This window comes from Arctopsyche grandis, chromosome 2, assembly GCF_051622035.1.
Source record: "Arctopsyche grandis isolate Sample6627 chromosome 2, ASM5162203v2, whole genome shotgun sequence".
Lineage (NCBI taxonomy): Eukaryota > Metazoa > Arthropoda > Insecta > Trichoptera > Hydropsychidae > Arctopsyche > Arctopsyche grandis.
In genome coordinates, this window is record NC_135356.1 from 17,349,219 (window position 1) to 17,369,567 (window position 20,349).

The 20,349-nt window shown below is 35.1% G+C and overlaps 1 protein-coding gene across 5 annotated transcripts in view; it reads right to left on the reverse strand.

Annotated features, from left to right (window-relative positions):
• Imp (IGF-II mRNA-binding protein) overlaps positions 1–12,100 on the reverse strand; it is a 35,480-nt gene extending 23,380 nt beyond the window's left edge. For 2 of the 5 annotated variants that reach the window (XM_077446171.1, XM_077446173.1), the window contains exon 1: positions 11,699–12,100. In XM_077446171.1, coding sequence (XP_077302297.1) covers positions 11,699–11,793 — 95 coding nt within the window. In that variant the 5' untranslated portion in view covers positions 11,794–12,100. The remainder of the gene's footprint in view (positions 1–11,698) is intronic. The other 3 variants (XM_077446175.1, XM_077446176.1, XM_077446177.1) reach the window with 3 other exon arrangements.
• Positions 12,101–20,349: the final 8,249 nt, after the last annotated feature.

Here is a 20,349-nt window from a genome sequence, read left to right on the forward strand (position 1 = left end):
AAAAGTTATTACACAACCAAAATTGACAGTTATTGACTTCATTGGTGATAAGTAGGACGATGACGTTCATTTTACAAAACAAAGCGAATAATGCACTTGACGTGCCATTTATGCCAATCCAATTTGTTCAATATAGCCAATCATGAAGATGTGCGTACAATTATCAATCCTGAATTAATCCAAGGATAGTAAAGATTAAGAAAACTTCACACAGTAAGTTTTATATAATAAGTTTTCATATATGTACGAAAAATTATCATATGTATTTTGAATCCGGCCTTAACAAAACATGTGCCAAAAGTCAAGACATCAAAATGCACTTATGTATGTACATATATATGCAGGGTTGTGGAGTCTGATCAAAATTTTCCAACTCGGACTCCGAGAGGTAGTCCTCGACTTACGACGGTTAAACCGTTTGAATGAGCATTGAAAAAAATGCATTGAACATGAGTCCTGTAATCCGTGTCAATGTTTATAAAGACTGGTTTACACCGGAAATTCTGAATTTATAACCATTGCAGAATTTCTTGGTGGAAATCACTAACTGCCGAGTATTTTAGATTGTGGCTCGGCATTTAGATTGTGAGCATTACATTTTAACAACAATGAAGAAGATGGAACTAGTTTTGGAAAAATACATTCATTGATAGACTTCTTATGTATATTTTATATTGTTGCAAGATATATTAGAGTCTAAACACACTTTTACAAAACTCTAAATCTTCGGCGGTAGTTATCTAGGGTTTGTTTGGATTAGCTACAATTTTTATACCTGCTTTCTATTGATTTCTAAATAATTCTAGGTGGAAATGTTGGCGAAATTTTCAGCGTGGCGGGCTTTCAACAGAAAATACGTCAGCACTCAAAGGGTTAACTAACGATTGACCGAAAATTATGTTTTATAAGTCGTCATCCATAATAGCCACTGATTATTTGAGAAAAAGTGAAATGATTCATACATAACTATAGATTAAGTAGGGGTTCTAGGTGACTGCAAGGAAAGTGACGCAGAGTTGTTGAAAATGCGTTTGAGAATATGTCATCAGTATTTAGAGTTCTGCGAAAGAGTTCTTCCTGAGCCTGAACGGGCTACAATTATACAATAATAATGACGTGTATATATTTACACAACTTTTTTAAGAAAAACAAACTCTCAAGACGAATTCATGCGGCCAGGGGACTTTTGATTGCGTTAAATGTAATAAATATTTAGCCGCAATGACTGTTATTCAACTACATATAATTTAAAACATAAGAGATAAAACACTGTTTAAAATGTTCGACATGATCATATATGTAACACCAAAATGTCCTTCGAAGTACTTATATTACAAAAAAATGTGTACATAAACATATGTATGTTTGTGTACACATGAATTCATATGAATATAAAATCCCCGTAATAAGAGTTCGGCGGAGAAGAAAAACGAGATCGGGAATTTGAATCAGACGCAAAAAAGTAAAACGAAAAAACGAATTTCAAGCCATGTGCGTACACAAAGCGGAGATTATGCGCTCATTGTGGAGGTAATCGTGTCAAAAATTGTTTATTTATTACCAAACAACATCAAAAATCGAAAAGCGGGGCACTTACATGCCTGCAATTCGTATAACGATCGTTTTAAGCTTCTAAAAGAGAAGGGGAGTGAAGACGGTGCAGCAGAAAATTTGAAGGGTCGGACAACGCGCGTGCATACACACATCAATACATCCCTGAAAGAAACCCGAAATTTTAGGTGATTCAAAAACATAACCGGAAATACAAATGCAAAATTTTTTAAAGCCGGTCAGGGGTCTCCTCCCCTAAGCAAAAAAAACCGACCCTCTCGCCTTATACGTTTGCACTTAAATTGTAAGTGTGTTGGTGAACATGCTCGGACAACAGCGTTCGGCATAACTTAAATTTATTACTTGAATATCATCAGCCACATACATATGTGGGTCACCATTAGGGTTGCCAAAAGTTCACGGCTTGTATGTGGGTTGCTATTTTCTCGCGAGAAACAATCTTAAGTGCCCATTTAGGCTACTGCCGAATTATGTATTCATTTCATGGCTGTTTGTTTGCAGTGGGGAGAAAAATACAAGATGCCAATCAACCAGCTGAAATGTTCGGAGCAATAGGAATCGATATTTCGAGTTTGCCTACTGCAAATACTATCGAAACGAAACGAAATAAGTCAAAATCAGACATTCCGTATATATTACTAAAATTAAAATTTTACCTTTCCAATATAACCAGACATTAAAAAACAAGGATCACTTTTTTTGCAACGGTTCAAATGATTAAAGTTCTAGTTATCGGTCTTTTGAAGATGCTAAAATTGTAATTAAGAATCATAAAAACACACTTCTTTTGAAGTAATTTGCGTCAATCAACCTGAATTTAAATATGTAATAAACAAAATGTATACTTTTTGACTAATCAAAATAAATATTTATTTCAATTTATTATATTAATTATTTACTGAGAAATCGAGTTATATATCAATTGTATGTATATTTTCAGTGATTATTTAAATTCAGAAATCGATTGGATCGCGTGTCTTGCCGTATGTTACAAATTATCCGCAACAATTGCGAAAAAATTGAAATGAAAATGGGGGGCGGGGGTTAAAGCAGAAACTGTGTGCTTAAAGATGAATCTCAAATTTTATTGTGGACTATTGAGCTAATAGTCCACAGTAAAATAATATAGATGCAATTATGAAATAGCAAATGCGTAATCTAACGCAAAAATAGGTGCAAAATGTATATTTTATACTAGTATTTTATTGAAATAAATTTAATTTGAATAAAATAATTATACGTATTTAAATTCAAATCTTTAGAGTGGTAAACATACAATCTTACATTTTCAATTACTGTTTTATTTTCAGCTTTAATTTGTATGAAAAATTTCATGTCAATAAACTTTGCGGGTAGACTCAAAGATATCCACTTTTTTATTATTAAATAAACAAGTCATCGATACATGATTTGTAACACTTGCCACGATTGCCGCAGTTTTCATTTCATAAACAACCAACCGCCTTATGTACATATAATCAATGTTTACTCAATATGATCACTCATTAAAAATAAATCTCAAAATGATTAAAATTCCACTGCAATAAAGCATCAGTTCGAGAATTGGAATTTGCATCAAAAGTCGATGTAGGCATCACATCCAATATGTTCTTAGCATAAAATGCGTACGTAAAAATTTAACCCTTCATTGTTGATGATTCCAATTTAAGTAAGCTCCCAATTGAAAGAAGAACTAATACCATCTTTACAAAGAGTCCGATTGAATCGAGATTTATAATAGGCACAGAACGTTTTTTCATCAAATTGACACTCGCTAACATCAAAAAGGCGAATTTTCACGGCCAACATGGTAATTATTGGTTTGCGAGTGCCTTATCCGTCCTCAAGGTGAATGAAGCACATAAGTGTTCAGTGCTGCAGATAGGTGGAGTGATGAAGAGGTGGAATGGGGTGGGGATGGGAGGGAGGACGTGGGGGGAGGGGTGGCTGGATACGCTCTCGAAGGCACACACAACAAACGTGGCATTTTGCTAGGTAATTTGAGTAATGCCGGAGAAGCTCTTAGGCTAGGCGTGTATAGGTATACCTGGCATTCGGCGAACCTATACCAACTACCTGAGTTCCGTTTTTTCGTCTCTATCCATTTTTTTTCCGCACCATTTTCATACCTGGCCGGGTGTGCGCCATGCCGGTCCGAATTCAAGCTGAATCTGTTTAATTTTAGCAAACTCCCAACGAGTCTATCTACGAAAACTATGCTGATTCTTCACTGCAGAATATATGTACGCAAGTATAAATGCTTACAAGTTCCCTTTAACTGCGACTTTCGAAAGTCAATTCCACCAACTTGCCTATCTCAATTTCAGTGCATAAATATACACGCACACACACTCCTGATCTAATTTTATATAAACATCTTCCTATTGATCATTGCGTTTTTAAATTTTATTTAAAAATAACGACATGATCAATAGGAAACACTATTGGACCATTTGGATTATAAAAAAATACATACATACCAAAAAATGGTAGCTTAAGATACTGATATCAGTTAGTAGTGAACAGGAACAACCAACGTAGGCACGAATAACGTACAGCCCATTTGCTAAAACTCAAAACTTAGCAACAAAAAAGGGCAATTTTATAGAATAAATAAATCCAAAGGACAGAGCAGTGAAATAAAGAAATGTCCTCTTAGATAAAGGACGTGTGGTCAGCGTAGTTATATTGGAACACAAGAAAAACAAATCGACACGAATTTGTTCATGCTGAAACTATTGAGGCGCAAGCACACTGAATCGTACGCCATGCACGTGCTCGTGATTTCCAGCTGGGAAGGGCGTATCTTCGGATGTGGTTAATTCGTAGGATCTTATTATTTCAACAAGTTTCTCCTTCATTTCTCCAAATATGGGAATCACCGTTATCGGTCTATGTCAATACAAAGATAAAATATCACTGAAAACATTCCAGGGAGTGATGTTTGGCCTGGATGCCATAATATACATACTAGATCAGGCATGTTAGCATACAAAACTATCCGACAACCTACCTCTGTGGGTGTGTTTTCGCCCTTAGTATTTCCGTTCGGAATTTATTTTAACCATTATATCTGGTCAACCCTCCTATAATGCTCTAATTCCGCCAAAAACGATCGAAAATGTAGGAAAACTCGATACAACATAAAGCGGCTTATTTTATTAGAAGTTCCCTTTTATTTTTCCTTGCTCTTTTTTACTGAACCAGCGCGTCATAGGATTGATTGTATTCTGATAATTACAATACTTCATTTAAGTTTGGTTTACCGCAAATGTCAGTAATCAATCATTTTGTTTCCAAATAAAACATAATATAATAAAGGAGGTATGTAAAAATGAAGGTGCTTCGGTTTCTAACTGTCAAATACACACTATTTTTCCGTGTATTAGTGATGATTTTAATTCACCAAAAAAAACTGAAATTCAAGGCCGGAATTACATTATTTCGAACCAAATTAAAATGGAAATTACGTACATATACTTATGCTTCACTTTACACACATATATTTTAGATTTAGGCATAGCGCAGTTTGAGAAATACCGATTTGTTTGAGAAAGTCAATTTTTTGATTCGCACGTAGAAAATGCGACAGTATAACGAAATCAAGTTATGTAATTAAAAGGTGAATCACGGGTTAACTTTACCGAACACTAGGAGCAATTTAAAATTGCACATCAAGATTGGCAAATAAATAGAAAGCGTTATCTGCAACACAAAGATGGAACTGAGTTGAAAATTTTAAGGAAAGCGTTACAAAAAAATATCATGACTAAACATTTTCACATCCACATCAGTAATACTAGATGCTCCGGTTAAACGATAAACAGTGGTATTCTTTATTCTAAGTAGTATTTACATAGCCAGCAGTATGGCTCGGGTTATCGGGTTCGATAACAGCAGAGGTTATCGGGTTCGATCGTTTCTTATCAGAGTTTGCCAATATATCTGATTTCATTGTTGAAACGGTTCCTACATCAAATTGACAAAAATCATCCTACCCGCTATCACAAATATCTGAATTTGATTTATGTACAATTCTACATCCATAGATGTCTCTATGGATTAATTAATTAATTGTTTATTTCGTGTTCTTCGGCCTCTCGAAATACACTGATTTATGTAATAAAAACGCTGCAATGTTTGTAATTAATTGTCTAGGAAGGCGCATTGGTGTCTACCTGTAAAGCCTTCCTGGTATATGTAAAAAAATATATATAAATTAACAACGTAAGTCAAATCGTTCGTATTCACTCGCATATTACATAATCTAAATTATACGTTTATTACGAGCAAAGTCCGATCCGATATCTAATGAGAAAAAATAATAAATGCGAGTACACATGGACCGTTTGCTTTCAGATATGAATTACACGTATTTGTCGAATTCAAATTTGAAAATTATTCAACGCATAGCAGTAGTCTCTTTCTTCCCTACAGCCGTATGCGGAATACGAAATATTCGAATCAGGTATGCACCACCGATTCCGAGAAGATTGATTTAATAAAAAGATGGCCTCTCCACCACGTTGGAATTTCATCGTCTGGGTCTTTTTCGCTTTTTGTCGGCGTATTCGTAAAGAAAAAATCAATCGAATGGGAAGCCGATTGCATAAACAGGCGCTTTTCTCATAATGTTAAAAAAAACATAATTTTTAGACTAAACGATAACGTATCGTTCATTTGCGACAACTCGAAACTTTACAAAAAAAAAATTAAGGCGCGAACACACTGAATGCACGCATTCGTGATTTCCAGCTAGGAAGGGGCGTTTCTTTTTTTAATTCGTACAGTCTTATTATTTCGATAAGTTTCTCCTACATTTCTTTAAATATAGGAATCACCGTTATCGTCCACTGTCAAACCTATGTCAATTTAAGATAACACTCCAAAGAGCGATTTTTAGACTGGGTAGCGTAGATCAGATATGCAAACATTTTTCTACTTTTGCAAAAATATCTAACAAAAACACGCGCCGCGTACATGTCTTTCATTTGACGAAGTCTCATCATGTAATAATAATAAAACACCCTGCTACCAATACATACGTATTTCTAAGAAATGCGTGCATTTTGTGGCGTGGCGATTGTGTATAACGGCAGAAATATAAGTTTTAAATGGTTCGGTGGCTATTTGGAAAAGTTAAAATAATCCTTGCTGATGATTCGGGTAACGACGTGGATTCGGAGTATGTCCTGAATGATGTTATTTATTTTATAATAAAACTGAATATTTACTGCTAGCTAAACGATGTTTTTGCCATTTTCCAATCTACCCCCTATTGTCGGAAACAAATACATACACAATTTATCAATAGATAAGAAAACTTCGTGAACGAAAAGATCTGCACTTCTCCGTGTGTCTGCGCCTCAATAACATCTAGAGTAAGACAGTCTGGATTATTACATACTAGATCAGTTCCGCAAGAAAAGGGAAAAGAAAAACAACGAAATCGTAAGAAAACTTTTTAAATTTTCCATTTACTGAATTGATACAACACACTATGAGTGTTTGCCTAATGTGCTTTTACTTCCCATATAATGTCAAATATTGATTTTAAATTATGACAATGCAATGAGCAATGAGACCAGCGTAGTATATTCGAATACACATGTATGAACATTAGGGTGCATCGAAAACACCAAATTTGGTAATTTGGAAACACAACTAGTTGGAAATGGTGTTCTGAATCATGAAGAATCCGTAGAAATAGTATAAAAGTTCTAAAAAAAGATATTTGCTCTGCCGCCAACCCATTCATGTTTGTGAAAATCGTAAATTTTACCGATTTTCGAAGGTTTTGTGGTTCACCACGGCCACACCACACACTAATTTAAAAAAAAAGGTGAACAACAGCCGAAAGAAATTACCGAACGATAAAAGTGGGAGGGGGGACTTGAATGCATTGCAACTTGTTCCAGGTGTGCGCGCAAGAAACCATGCCTGTTTGTTTATAAACATACATGTTGCAATTTTCCACAATTCGCGATATCTAATTTAAAGCACATTGATAGTACGTTCAGACGATTATGAAAATGACATAAGTCGATAGTCTATCTAATGATGTAATCGATACAGATACAAGTTGTCGGCATATTATACATACGATAGATAATGATGGAAAAAAATTCTTCCATATGTACTACCCGCATGATCTTGAACTAGAACTCGAGCCCCAATTATGTATACAAGGCCCGGCTCCCGTGGTTCGTAAACGGTTTGCTGAATAAGTACCGTTTTTTTTAAGATTATTATTACATATTAGGGATCAGATGGTCATTAGGGCAATGGCAAACAACAATACACCTTCCAGCAGTGTTGAATGCAAGAGCAATAAAAAAAAAGGGTTTTCGACGTAGTTAACAATAGCAAAAGCAATTTGCCCTAATCGGCCTCCGTCCTATATTATTATGTTATGCATTTAAATTTTGCAGTATTCGTCGAAGTTAACCCCAAATCCAAAGAAATAAATAGAATGAGAAAATGTTGAGCCGTTATATTTGATATTGGAATAAGTCCACTTTTCTTGACATCGAGAAATATTACGCAAAACATTAAATATAAATCTGCGTTAAACAACATTTGGAAATACTGGTGTCTGCTTTTCCGAGATTCTGATCATATCGAATTAAAATAAGTGTTAGCAATTTGTGAATTGATAGTGTTTTTGGAACTGAAAATTGTAATTCCGCCACTTTCAAATATAACTATAAATTAATTTTTACGATATTTAGTCTTTTTTTTTTACTTTTTTAAGCAAATATATAAACTATAAGAAATATATTAAATCGGGTTGGTATATTATTGAAAAATTCCGAATGTAGCGTCACTAATGTCAAATAAGCCTATTTCATCCGACTAAATTAAAAGATATTTAGAATAAAAAAAAAAAAGATGAGATCAGTCATATTTATTTTAGTGATAACTGCAATCTTGATAAGAAACAATCTCTGACTCGAATTGTAGCTTTAGTCCTAAAAAGTGAAAATTATTCATTATTTTATTACTTTGTACGAAATATACCCATGCTTGTTTCCAAGCAACACACAATGACGTGTTTGGTCAACCTTAAAAATGGTCGCGAACAACTGACTGAAACCCGATAATACGAAAATTAACGACTGAACACCTTTTATTTGAAAGGTGTTTGATGAACCAACCTACTCGTTGAACCTCGTGCTCAACCACGTGTGGTGAGATCTTTCGTTTTTTTACTCACCTCTTCTTATTTCCCACCTAAGGCGAGAATCACAGCATCAAGCGTGCTGGATCGATTCCGAAAATTAAGAGTAATGTTGTCAATCACAAAAAGGCAAGATTAAACTTAATTATATGATATACGATTAAGTTTTCAGTGTTTATATTCACTGTTGTAAAATTTTTCAATTTATTATGAGCAAGTTAATATGGCGGTGGCCTAAATATTGTATATTTCATTTCCAGTAGGCATATTTAAAAAAATATTGAGATAAATCATCATTATTGATTAGTTGGATGAGAGATGTAAAAAAAAACGATCGGATAAGAGATAAAAATGACCACTAACACGAAAGCCATGTGAAACGTAAAGGGGGTAACTAAAAAGATGAATGTAAGCGTGTTGGAGAGGCTTTCATTCAGCAGTTGATGGTGAATGGCTGTAAATGATAATACCGCCGAAATTGACCGTTGTCATAATTGAATTTCGTTGCACGACCTAACTTTCAAAGTGTGTTATACACCCAATTTTGCTTTCACACCATTTTGATACATCTTCGCGTCTGGTTCCTATGTTGTACGGCCCATTATCAAGAATCACAATATTTGATAAGTGAACATCTGTTAAAAAAAAAAAGATAAATACTTGTTACACGGAATTTTCCAGAACGTATTCACCGTATAAAAATAGAATCAAGCTTGGCATCAATTTTATGCCCAATTCTCAAATCTCTTCAAAGCATAGCCCTTCGTAGTTTTGATACAAAAAAGCGAATGAGATGGTAGCGCGTGTGGAGAGAACGGCGAATAGGGTTGCCAAACTGTTTTTGAGACAATTCCGAGACCCCCACACCAAATGTTTACCTGTTTTATGTGAAAAAATTATGTCATAATTTCAGGCGTGCAATCATAATGTTTTTCAAAGTAAACATGAAAAACCCATCCTATAAAATCGTATTTAATAAAACAAAAAGTTTATCAGTTAGAGATATTATTTTCAATATTGTTTGAGTAGAGAATTCCAGTCATTAACCGGTAAAGAATTTTACCGGGCAATATCACAAGTTATGGCTACAGATCGGTCCTCAGCGTGCTAAATGGGATATTTTCCAGGAAAGAGGGTTCATTACTACTGTCCCTACAAAGCTATAGAGCAAAAAAAAAGGTTAACAATAGAAATTTACAATAGCGAATCCATTAGCACGCTGAGCGCCGACTGTAGTTATGGCAATCATCTAAGCATATTATATTTAATAAAGTTTTTGCTCGAAGCATCTGACCGATAGTATTGTGAACGAGGGCCTTATCAGTAAAGCCCGGACCCAGAGGCTGCCGCGTATTGTTCAAACGTTGTAAATGCATTGTTAAAGGTTTGCCGAACCGTTTTTACAGGATTTACAACAATGGAACAATGAGCGGCACTTTGGCTATCCTACCTCTACTTATCAGTTAAAAAGCAGGGCTGTGGAGTTTGAGCCATGAATACATGAAAAATGCCACGGGCGAAAATATTCATGAGAGTAACTTATCTTATCTTCCCATTTTAAGTAATTTCATACGAAATGTCTTTTAAATTTGGATTATTTTCCATATTACAGGCGAAATTGAAGGCATATATTTTTTATCATTAGTCAGCTATTCCTCGCTTAGTAACGCAGTTGATAAGTGATTGTTACTTTATCTATGTACAATGGATCACTGTTGGAGGCGAAATTGAAAAAAGGTGCATATTTTTTAATCATTGATAGGAAAATATTCATACACAATAAGTGGGCTGCAGAGATGAATCATCGGACTTCTCATCGGGGGAACAGCTCATCGGGGCCGCCGACACCAACCATATATTACTTATAATATTTTCCGTATCCAATTCCCAAATAGCCACCACTATATGGCGATTCCCAAATAGCCACCACTATAGTGGCTATATGGGAACAGAACATATTGTAAGTAATATTGTTGGTGTCGATGGCCCCATTGACCGAAGGCAATGAGAAATAGAACGCGTATGTACTATGTTGAGAGGGCTGTAACCCCGCACCCTATATGGACACGCAGCGATTAAATGCTACTCAATAGAAAGTACATTTTTAGGAGGCGATTTCAAAGATTTATTCGACATATTCAGTCCGTCCGATTTTGATTCGACATATTTTACAGACAATTAACACGAAAATATTCTTTCAGGTGCACACCTTGCCAGCTGTTTGCTTATTAACGTCTTTATTTTTGTTGAATTGAATTTTTCGCATATACAAAAGTTAATCATTAATAAGAAACTAAGCAAGTGTGCTTTTTCCACCATTTAAAATTGCGAATGTTGAGACCGGGTGGAATTAAAATTTTCGATATGTTTGGTATTTTTGCAAACGAGCCAACAGGTGGCGGACCATATGCGGCCCGCGGGCCTCGGTCATCGCCAAGAGTGTCGCCAAGTTGTTAGTTTGTGGTGGAGTGTGTCGTCTGAAATTCCGGGGGACATTCTGATGATGGCTGGCAAAACCCTAGCAGCCGGCAGGCATAGCATAGTACGCGCTCGAGAGTCGCCCCGCCCCGCCCTACACACGCGCGCGCGCTCGCAAACGCGCACGCCTCTAGCGGACATGCTCGGCGAAATTTGGCGCTAAATTCAATCTGATCGATGGGCGTACGCGAACACACACACGCGCACGCACACACAGCATAGAAATTGCGTAACGGCGCGTTGTTTGTTGTGGGTCCGCGTGCCGGCGCTTGGGCGCGGCTGAATGGCCACATGGCGCGTCTCTAGCATCGCGCACGCGTACACACACACGAAAAGAGCCCAGGCTGCCACATTATTTTTAATTCGTCAAAAAATCAATAGAGGCGCTGGCGCGGGGCGCGGCAAAAACCCGGCGGAGTGGGGCGTATTTTTAGCGATTTTAATCGAAATGCCTTTTTTTGTACGTACCTCTGCTGGTCGTTGTCGTCGGGTTCGAAGATCTGATCGTGGCCCTCCTGCGAGAGGCCCAGCTCGGCGAACTGCTGGTCCACGGAGTTGGCCATCGTAAACGAGCGCTCAGCGCGACGGCAGGGGTCGGTGTGTCGAGATGTGGCGCGCGCGCCGCCCGCTCCCGGTGGTGGGGGCGCCACTTACAATCGGCGCCCTGCTGCAACTGCACACCGCTTGCCCCCACTACCCTGAGGGACACCCCCTGCTTCCCCAAACAGGGGCGTGCTTTACGCGAAGCCGAGCCTTCCCCCCCTCTTCGCTGTGCCCGCTCCCCGCTGCCCCTCGCCCTCTGTTGCTACTGGAGGCACGTTTGGCCCCTTCACGCACTGTAGGGATACCAACCGCAATACGCGCCGATATAACCAATATGGACCATACACGTGTATGTACTACTAAACTGCGGTGACCATTTTTTCCAAATTCAAAACCAGGACATTTGTTTCCAAAAACACATTTCTAAATAATTCAATTATTTTGAAACGAAGATTAAAGACAATTATGAATAAAGGCCGGATAACTAAGGTGCCGTCTTGAAAAAAACGGACCAGAGGGTGCTGTGTATTGTTCATTGCATTGTTAAAGGTTCGCCGAACGTTTTTTTTTTCTGGACTCTAGCTTTGTTTTGATTTTTAAATGCTTTTTATTATTACGAAATTATGTTCACAATACATCTTATATCTATTTTAATAGCTACTGATCTACTGATCATTTTCTATTTTACAATTTTAATTTAATTTGGTTAGTAATCACAGTATTATATTATTCTAATGTTAATCTTAAGCATAATAGGAAAAAGAGCTCAAAAACCTATTTACAATCCTTATAAATGTTCATAATACATCTAATACATAATATTAATTAAAGACTGTCTAAAATCGATGACCTAAAGCAGATTGTGTTTAGGTAATCCGTGTTTATACTTGAAGGGTATAGACATTTTGTTGTAATCACCGAGACTCTTCACAAGTGTGTTAGTATGGTTATTAGTGATTCTGTCATAGAATCTACTGGTTAGTTTGTTAGTAATGTCTGTAACAAACGGAATATTATATATGGCATGCAGTTTTTTCAGGTTAGTATATATGGGTGTATTATAAATTATTTTAAGTGATTTATTTTGTATTACTTGGAGCTTGGAAAGGTTAGTATTCGAGGCGTTATTCCATACAAGTGAAGCATAGGTTAATAATGGTAATATGAGCGTGCGATATAATTTTATTTTATTTAGCGTTGATAAAGAACTATGGCGATTAAATATTGGATATATTGAGGATATACCCCGCATCGCCTTGCATTTCGCTGCCTCAATGTGAGGTGCCCATCTCATTCTTTTATCAAACGTTACTCCTAAATATTTTATTACTGACTGCCATTTCAGACTTTCTCCAGAGGGGATTTTCAGATCTGAACTTGGCTTGTGTTTTCTAACACTAAAGAAGTGTTTTACTAACACTAGCTTTGTAAATAAAACTAAACCGCCCCGATTCCTAGAAAAAGCACTGTGACTATCCGGTGTCTAATTATGAATTATACTGATGACCAAAATGAGCAATATGGCAAAGTATGAAAACGATCGAATAAGAAACAAACTTTTTCCTCAATTGTAATCGTACGTAAAGGAGGTATGTAAAAACCCGGCATGCGTTGCAATTTGGTCTCCGTCACGGGTCCGAAAGTGAAACGCCCGAACACGCAAATATCGGAAGGCAAAGATCGAAAATCGAAAGATCATATAAAAGGGTGCATGGTAAACGGTACATACTCATTTAATTTGTGCGAACAGGAACAAGAGGAACAGGCTTTCCCTCCCGTATTCTGCGCGCGTACATTAAACAAGGCTGTATGACAATAATTTCACCTCATGCCTCTCATATATATTATATATACATAGTACCGTTTACCATGCACCCTTTTTTTTTTTTTGATCTTTTGACTTAGGCTTCTTTCGATTTTCGATCTTTGCCTTCCGATATTTGCGTTTTCGGGCGTTTCACTTTCGGGCCCGTGAGATAGACCCGTTGCAATTAGGGCTGCTAGATTTATTGATATCTAAACCGGGACATATCCTATCCCCAACCCCAAGCACAGATATTACAAGAATGAAACTTTTGGTAAAAGTCGGAATTCTCGACAGGGTGGACCCTCTAAGTTTGGAAGCGAGGCTCGGTCGACCTGCTCCTACCTGTCATTGGTTGCTCTTTGCGACTACTCTAGTATTGCCGTGCGATAACTAGAGTAGTCGATATGTATTGGAAAACAGTAAAAAATTTACAGACAAAGATATAATTGCGTATGTTGTTTTTGTAATTTTTAACCATGGAGATACCGTTTTCGACAAATAAAATGTACAAATTCAAAAAAAATCGATATCATCGGTATCTCTTTTTTAATACCGGTATTACTAAAGGCTTATTTTCGGACAAATACCGATATTACCGGTTTCGGATAATCGAAAAAATCCCAATTGACAGGGTAAGACGAGAACATTCAGTATAAATAATTTTTATTTGCCTACATTTACATATATAAAAAAATGAAGATCGATATCAAATTATTCTTTATTTGGAAATTTAATTATGGATATTTGCTTAAAGTTAACTGTTCTTTTTGAAGCTGCCAAATCGCAAATACTTTTAATGGTCCGTACTCACCGGGCCAACGAAGGCAAGCGAAGGGTATTTGTCGATGGCCATATACCACACGTTCGGTTAATAAAACGTTAAAAAATAGTATGTAAAATTTTATAAAAGTGTAAATGAATTAATTTTTTTATTTTGAAAAGTTATGGCTGTGGAGTCTAATCAAAATTTACCAAACAAACTCTGACTTAATTTTATGATTTAACAACCACTCCAACTTAAACGATTTTAGTAAGATTGACTTTTTTTGCCATATTTTTAGTAAATGTTAATCAAGCAATGAGAGGATGTAGAAGAGTACAAATATAAGTTTTCATATACGAAAAAATATCCTTATATTTTGAATCTGGACCTAAACAAAACATGTGCCCAATGTCAACGAATATCGAAATGCGCTTAAATGCAGGGCTGTGGAGTCAGATCAAAATTTACCAACTCAAACTCCATCAGAATCTCAGAATCGGGATCCGGAACTGAAAAAGGAATCGAAATTGATATCAATATCGTCGTAATAGAAAATCTGATTTTTTCGATAACGTCATACATACATCCATACAAAGTTTCTTTCGAAATTACATATTAGATTGGTTTTTTCCACATATTGTTCACTAATGAAAATATTCATTCTATGAGGGGTATTGGATCTAAAAAACAAGGAAAATTCAATTCGATTTTTAAAATTTAATAAAAATAAATACATTCAAGGACAACGCCGAAATAACGAACCGCCTCTTAAATAAAGAATGTATGGTCACCGTAATTATACAATACATATATGTACATAGTTATAGAAGCTCGCTGATGTTTTTCCCGTTTATTAGCTCTTTTCCAAATCATCATCCCATAAGGAATTATCTTTATTAACTTTTTGTAATGACTGAAAACTCGCTCCTAGATCTGGCTACACTTATTCGATTGTGGAGAATTTTTTGCATTATTAACACATTATAGCAGCGTCGTTCGTTTTTCATGTCGTCGGCCAATATCAAAGATTCATTAATACTTTATAATGATAATACAATAAGAATTACTATTAATCGTGAGAATCAGTTCAAAAAGTATAGGAGCAATGGAGCACCACCAATTTTTTGTACTCCGACTCCTCTCGTGCTTCTGGTAAATCCCCAATGAGCTCTGCTCCAAACGCCCTGCTTTTGAAATCGATATTCATATATAGGGCTACCGACTACGAAGGACTAAATAAAATAGTAATCTAAAAAAAAATTGATGTGATCAACCCATTACTGTATCTATGTATGTATATAAATAAAACAAAATTCGAGAATGACGCACACATACCGACTATGAGAACATTTTCGATATATGTACATATGTTTGAACGCTAATATAGGGTAACTCATACAAGACAAAAGTTCTACTTACGGTTGTCGGATTTTGATAATAATTTAAGAGATCAAAATAAAGTAATTAAATATTGTTTAAGAAAAATTTCTACTTCCGGTTCACGAACTGTTTCCAAAACCTTATTAACTCGAAGTTTAATAAGGTTTGGTTTAATAAGGAAAAATGTGTAAATATTCAGCTTGATACGTTCAGTAGTGTGGAAAAAATTGTTTGTTCTTGATTTTTTTTATTTACATGACATTGATTGACAATAATTAAACTGAAATTTTCTCGCGAGAGCACACTTATTTAAAGGATCGAAAAAAATAGTAAAAAAAAATCAGACAAGAGTAAACTGACACTTTCAACTGACGGATTTTCACAATACATATTTTATATATACATATACTATAACTTGGTATTAAGCTTAAACTTCTAGATATGAAACTTCAGTTCAATACTTTTAAGGTTTCTGAAAAAAACAAAAATACCTCGAAACTAGAGTAAAAATACTACTTCCGGTTGAGGTAAAAATATTTGGAAAATACTGACATGTAATTTATCATACCTATTACATGTAACAGAGCTTCAGTCCGATCATTTGAGTGTTTTAGGAGATAATTGAATTCAAAAACTGAAAAAAGTGGATACCTAAAAGGGGAGGTACCATTTCCGGTCAACTTAAAAATTTACGTAAAATCAATGTAGCGTTGTAATTCAGTAATTTAGCATCAGTAATTGATACTTATTTTCAGTTCGATACGACTAACGGTGTTAAAAAAATCTCCAAAATACACACACAGGCAGTTATAATCATCAATTGTTACAACGTCCTATTTCGACTTCATCTATTGTGACAACGTCCATCGATTAATTAAAAAACAACAAATGAACATAATATAACTTATTAACTACTAAAATTTTTCGTAGTTGCAATCTACTTATTTCTATGAAAATTCGTCGCTTTTACCATATGCAGAGGGAAAAATATTTACATCATAATCATCATCATCATCAATCATCATCATCACCATTTACAGCAGTGTTTCTTAACTGGGGTCCACATGTAGCATTTCAAGCCAAGAATCAACTTTTGGGGATGAATGGGAAATTCTCTGAATGTGACTAGCTAATAATTTCCCATTCTTCCCCAGAATAAAATAATAAATAGATATATACCATATGAAGATAATTTCTGCTGAATGGTACGTTTACGTTTGTGAGTACGTTTCCTCAGCTCGGTAGGAGGGCAAGTTAACAAGTTTATTCATTGTACATAATTCGCTCATCTTATTTCATTGAATCTGGATTTAGTCGAGGTATTTATCCCCTCTCAAAAGCTCGTAACTGTCTTGATTTTGTCAATAAAGGCGATCTTTGTTTGACACTGACAACATCGTAACCAGACATTAATACCTACACTGCTGGTTTACATCAGGCACAATGATTACACAAAAGATTACATATTTTGTTTTTAAAAAAAAATATAAATACTGCATACTATTAGTACGTATATAATTTATAAGAAATATACATATTTTGTTATTTTAAAATAAAGGCTGTAATTTTCAATACACTTTTGAATTTATTTTTCACCCGATTTAATAATTAATAATAATTACATTTTGTGTGGAGAGGAGGTGGGGGGGGGGGACCGAAAACCGGGGACCGGGGGACCGGGACAAAAGATTGAGAAGAGCTGATCTACAGCCATTTACCATCCACTACTGGAAGCTTCGCATCCATCTCATCCCACATATTTTTTACTTACCTCCTTTACGTTTTTATCTCATGTACACATTGTCCTTCCTTGCACCCTTATGCCCTTCCTTGGTACCATCCGAGCACTTCTTTCATCCATCAATTGTGCATTTTTTTAACCTCGTGATCCACCCGTTATCATTTCAGTCTCTTCACTCTCTCCACTATATCAACTAACTTTATCATCAAAGATCGGCGTTAGACGGATATTTTTCAAATAATAATAGACCAGTGCTACTCAAACTTTTTCAGCTGGCGGACCAGTATATATTTTTCAATAATTCTCACGGACCGGCATCATATTTTAAAATAAAAAGGTTATATATGTATATGGTTGAAAACTTGTAAACAAATAAAAATAAAATAAAATCTAAGTAGTAAAATTTATTTTATTGAATTCAAAGAAGTACAATATGTATATACTTAGACAAAGATAAAAAATGAAAATAAAAAAAAACTAATGAGACATACATATGAGCTTGTTTGTTATTAGATAACTTATCCAGTCGTGGTTTAATCGAAGACAATGCCACACGCAATGGATCATAAATATCCACATTATTACGATATTTTGTTTTAATTATACTCATGGTTGAGAAACCAGTCTCGCAAAGGTAAGTTGATGCAAATGGTAAAAGATTTTTCACTGCAAGTTCATAAATATATAAGAATTCTACTTTTAATTTGATCCAAAAGCCTGCAAGTGAAGTTGTGGTTTCAAAACATTTTTTTTAATTCTTGATTTGCAGTCAGATCAATCAGTTTATCTTCCAAATTAGTAGGATTTCGTATCCCTCCTTTTCATCTGGTGGAAAATAGAAATCGAATCGCTCTGATAAATTCGTCAAATGACAACTGATTATATCGGGCAAAGACGACATATTAAACTCCGTTTGAAACACGAATCTTCCATGTTTTTGGTTTTCGTTTCAACCCATCTGTATTGTCTGCCATTGTGAAACAAGATGACATTCTTCCTTGCATGGATAAGTTAAGGTCATTCAAAATGCAAAAAATATCTGTCAAATAAGCTAGCTTGGCTATCCAGTCTATATTTTGAAATAGTCCGGACATAAGCAATTGTTTTATTTTTTTTAATTACGTCTTTCTCCACGGACCAGTAATGGGCCGCGGACCATAGTTTGAGTAGCACTGTAATAGACCATTCCATTAGTATTCAAAGCAAGAGAGCAAAAAAGCACGGTTTTTCTAAGAAATTGACAATAGTGAACAATTTTTTGGGCGAAAAGCATCGATTCAACGCCGATCTTTGCTTATCATACCACATATTCCGTTTCCTATATCCCCTCGTGATGTCGAACATACGGCGTTCCATAATTCTTTGAGTGTATTCCGGCGTTCAATATTCTAGTTTCGCATCCGTACATCATAGATGGTAAAACACACTAATGGAAGTTTGTTTCTCTTCTGGCAAAATTACATTTTGGATTTGAAAACGGAGTTCATTTACTAAAATCCATTCCATCCTAAATTCATACGTCTCTTTATTTCTTCTTCTTTGCTGCCGCCCATTCAATGATTTGACCTAGACACAAATAATTGATAACTACTCCTACTGTCTTATTATCTAATATGATGCACATGCATATCAGATATACAGATATAATATCGCGAGCAATTATTAAGACTATATCTTCTGGGAAATGAAGATTTTTACTTGCTCAGAAGGCGATTATTGTTGTTAAATCCTATTCATATTTTATATAACTTTTAAAAATATAAACCATTTATTAAATAATTTCAGTTAAAAAAATTAATTATAATCAAATAAAAATAGCAAAGAGAATAAAAAAGATGGACATAAAAAACACTACATTGAATAAAATGTTTTAAATGAGATTGTTGACACTGCTTAAACTTGGCCATATTATACGATGAAATCGTTCAAGTAGGAATTATACGGTGAACTCGATGAATCATTTATGAATACAGTTTATACTGTATAAACATCGGCAAATAACATCACCCAATGAATTTTTTATATGTATGTATTTACATATGTATTTGATTTTATAATACATAATGTTGGGTATTTATCTGATACAGCAGCACAACGAATACGATTGTATTTCAAATATTTTTTAGATTACGTGTGTCCAAATAATTACATTTGAAGAATGGAAAAATGATCGAACAGTGTTTGTTTTTTGGTCGCAACCATATGACACTGAATTGGTAAAATTAATTTTTAAGACATAATTTAAAAAAAGTCTATAATCTGCTAGCGTGTTTTTGATATAACGTTTTGTTACAAGGACGAGTAGAAGATGAAAAAGATTATAAACATAATTTTCAAATGTTTATATATTTTTATTACTTTATTTTTCTAAATAACAAGATTGTGTGAACGAGATTTAGTAGACAAATTTTTAGATACGAATAATAAACACAAGTTCCTACTGACACGTTATAATCACAAGTGCTCTTAAGAGACCACCAACAGTATTTATACTTATGTATAGGTATAATGATACCTAAAACCAATAACAAATTACAATTAAATATTGACCAGCAATTTTAATATATAAACATTCGTGTTTTTAAAACAAAGACATAAAGTTTTTTTAAGTCTTTATCTAATACAATACAGTAAGTCCTCGACTTACGCGGTTGAGAATTAAAAAATAAAAATCCACTACGTGTGTCACCGATTTCCGCCGTTATTGGCACATGCAGTTGACATATAAGGACGAAAATACATTTCGCACTAAATAACCATGGCAACGCGCCTACATACTTCCACTTTTATTTACTTGATCCTCAAGTTCACCATGCTCAGTCAAATTTCAGCAAAGTCGGTCAGTCAAAGTCAGCCTTAGTTAGTTTTATTACATAAAACTAAAT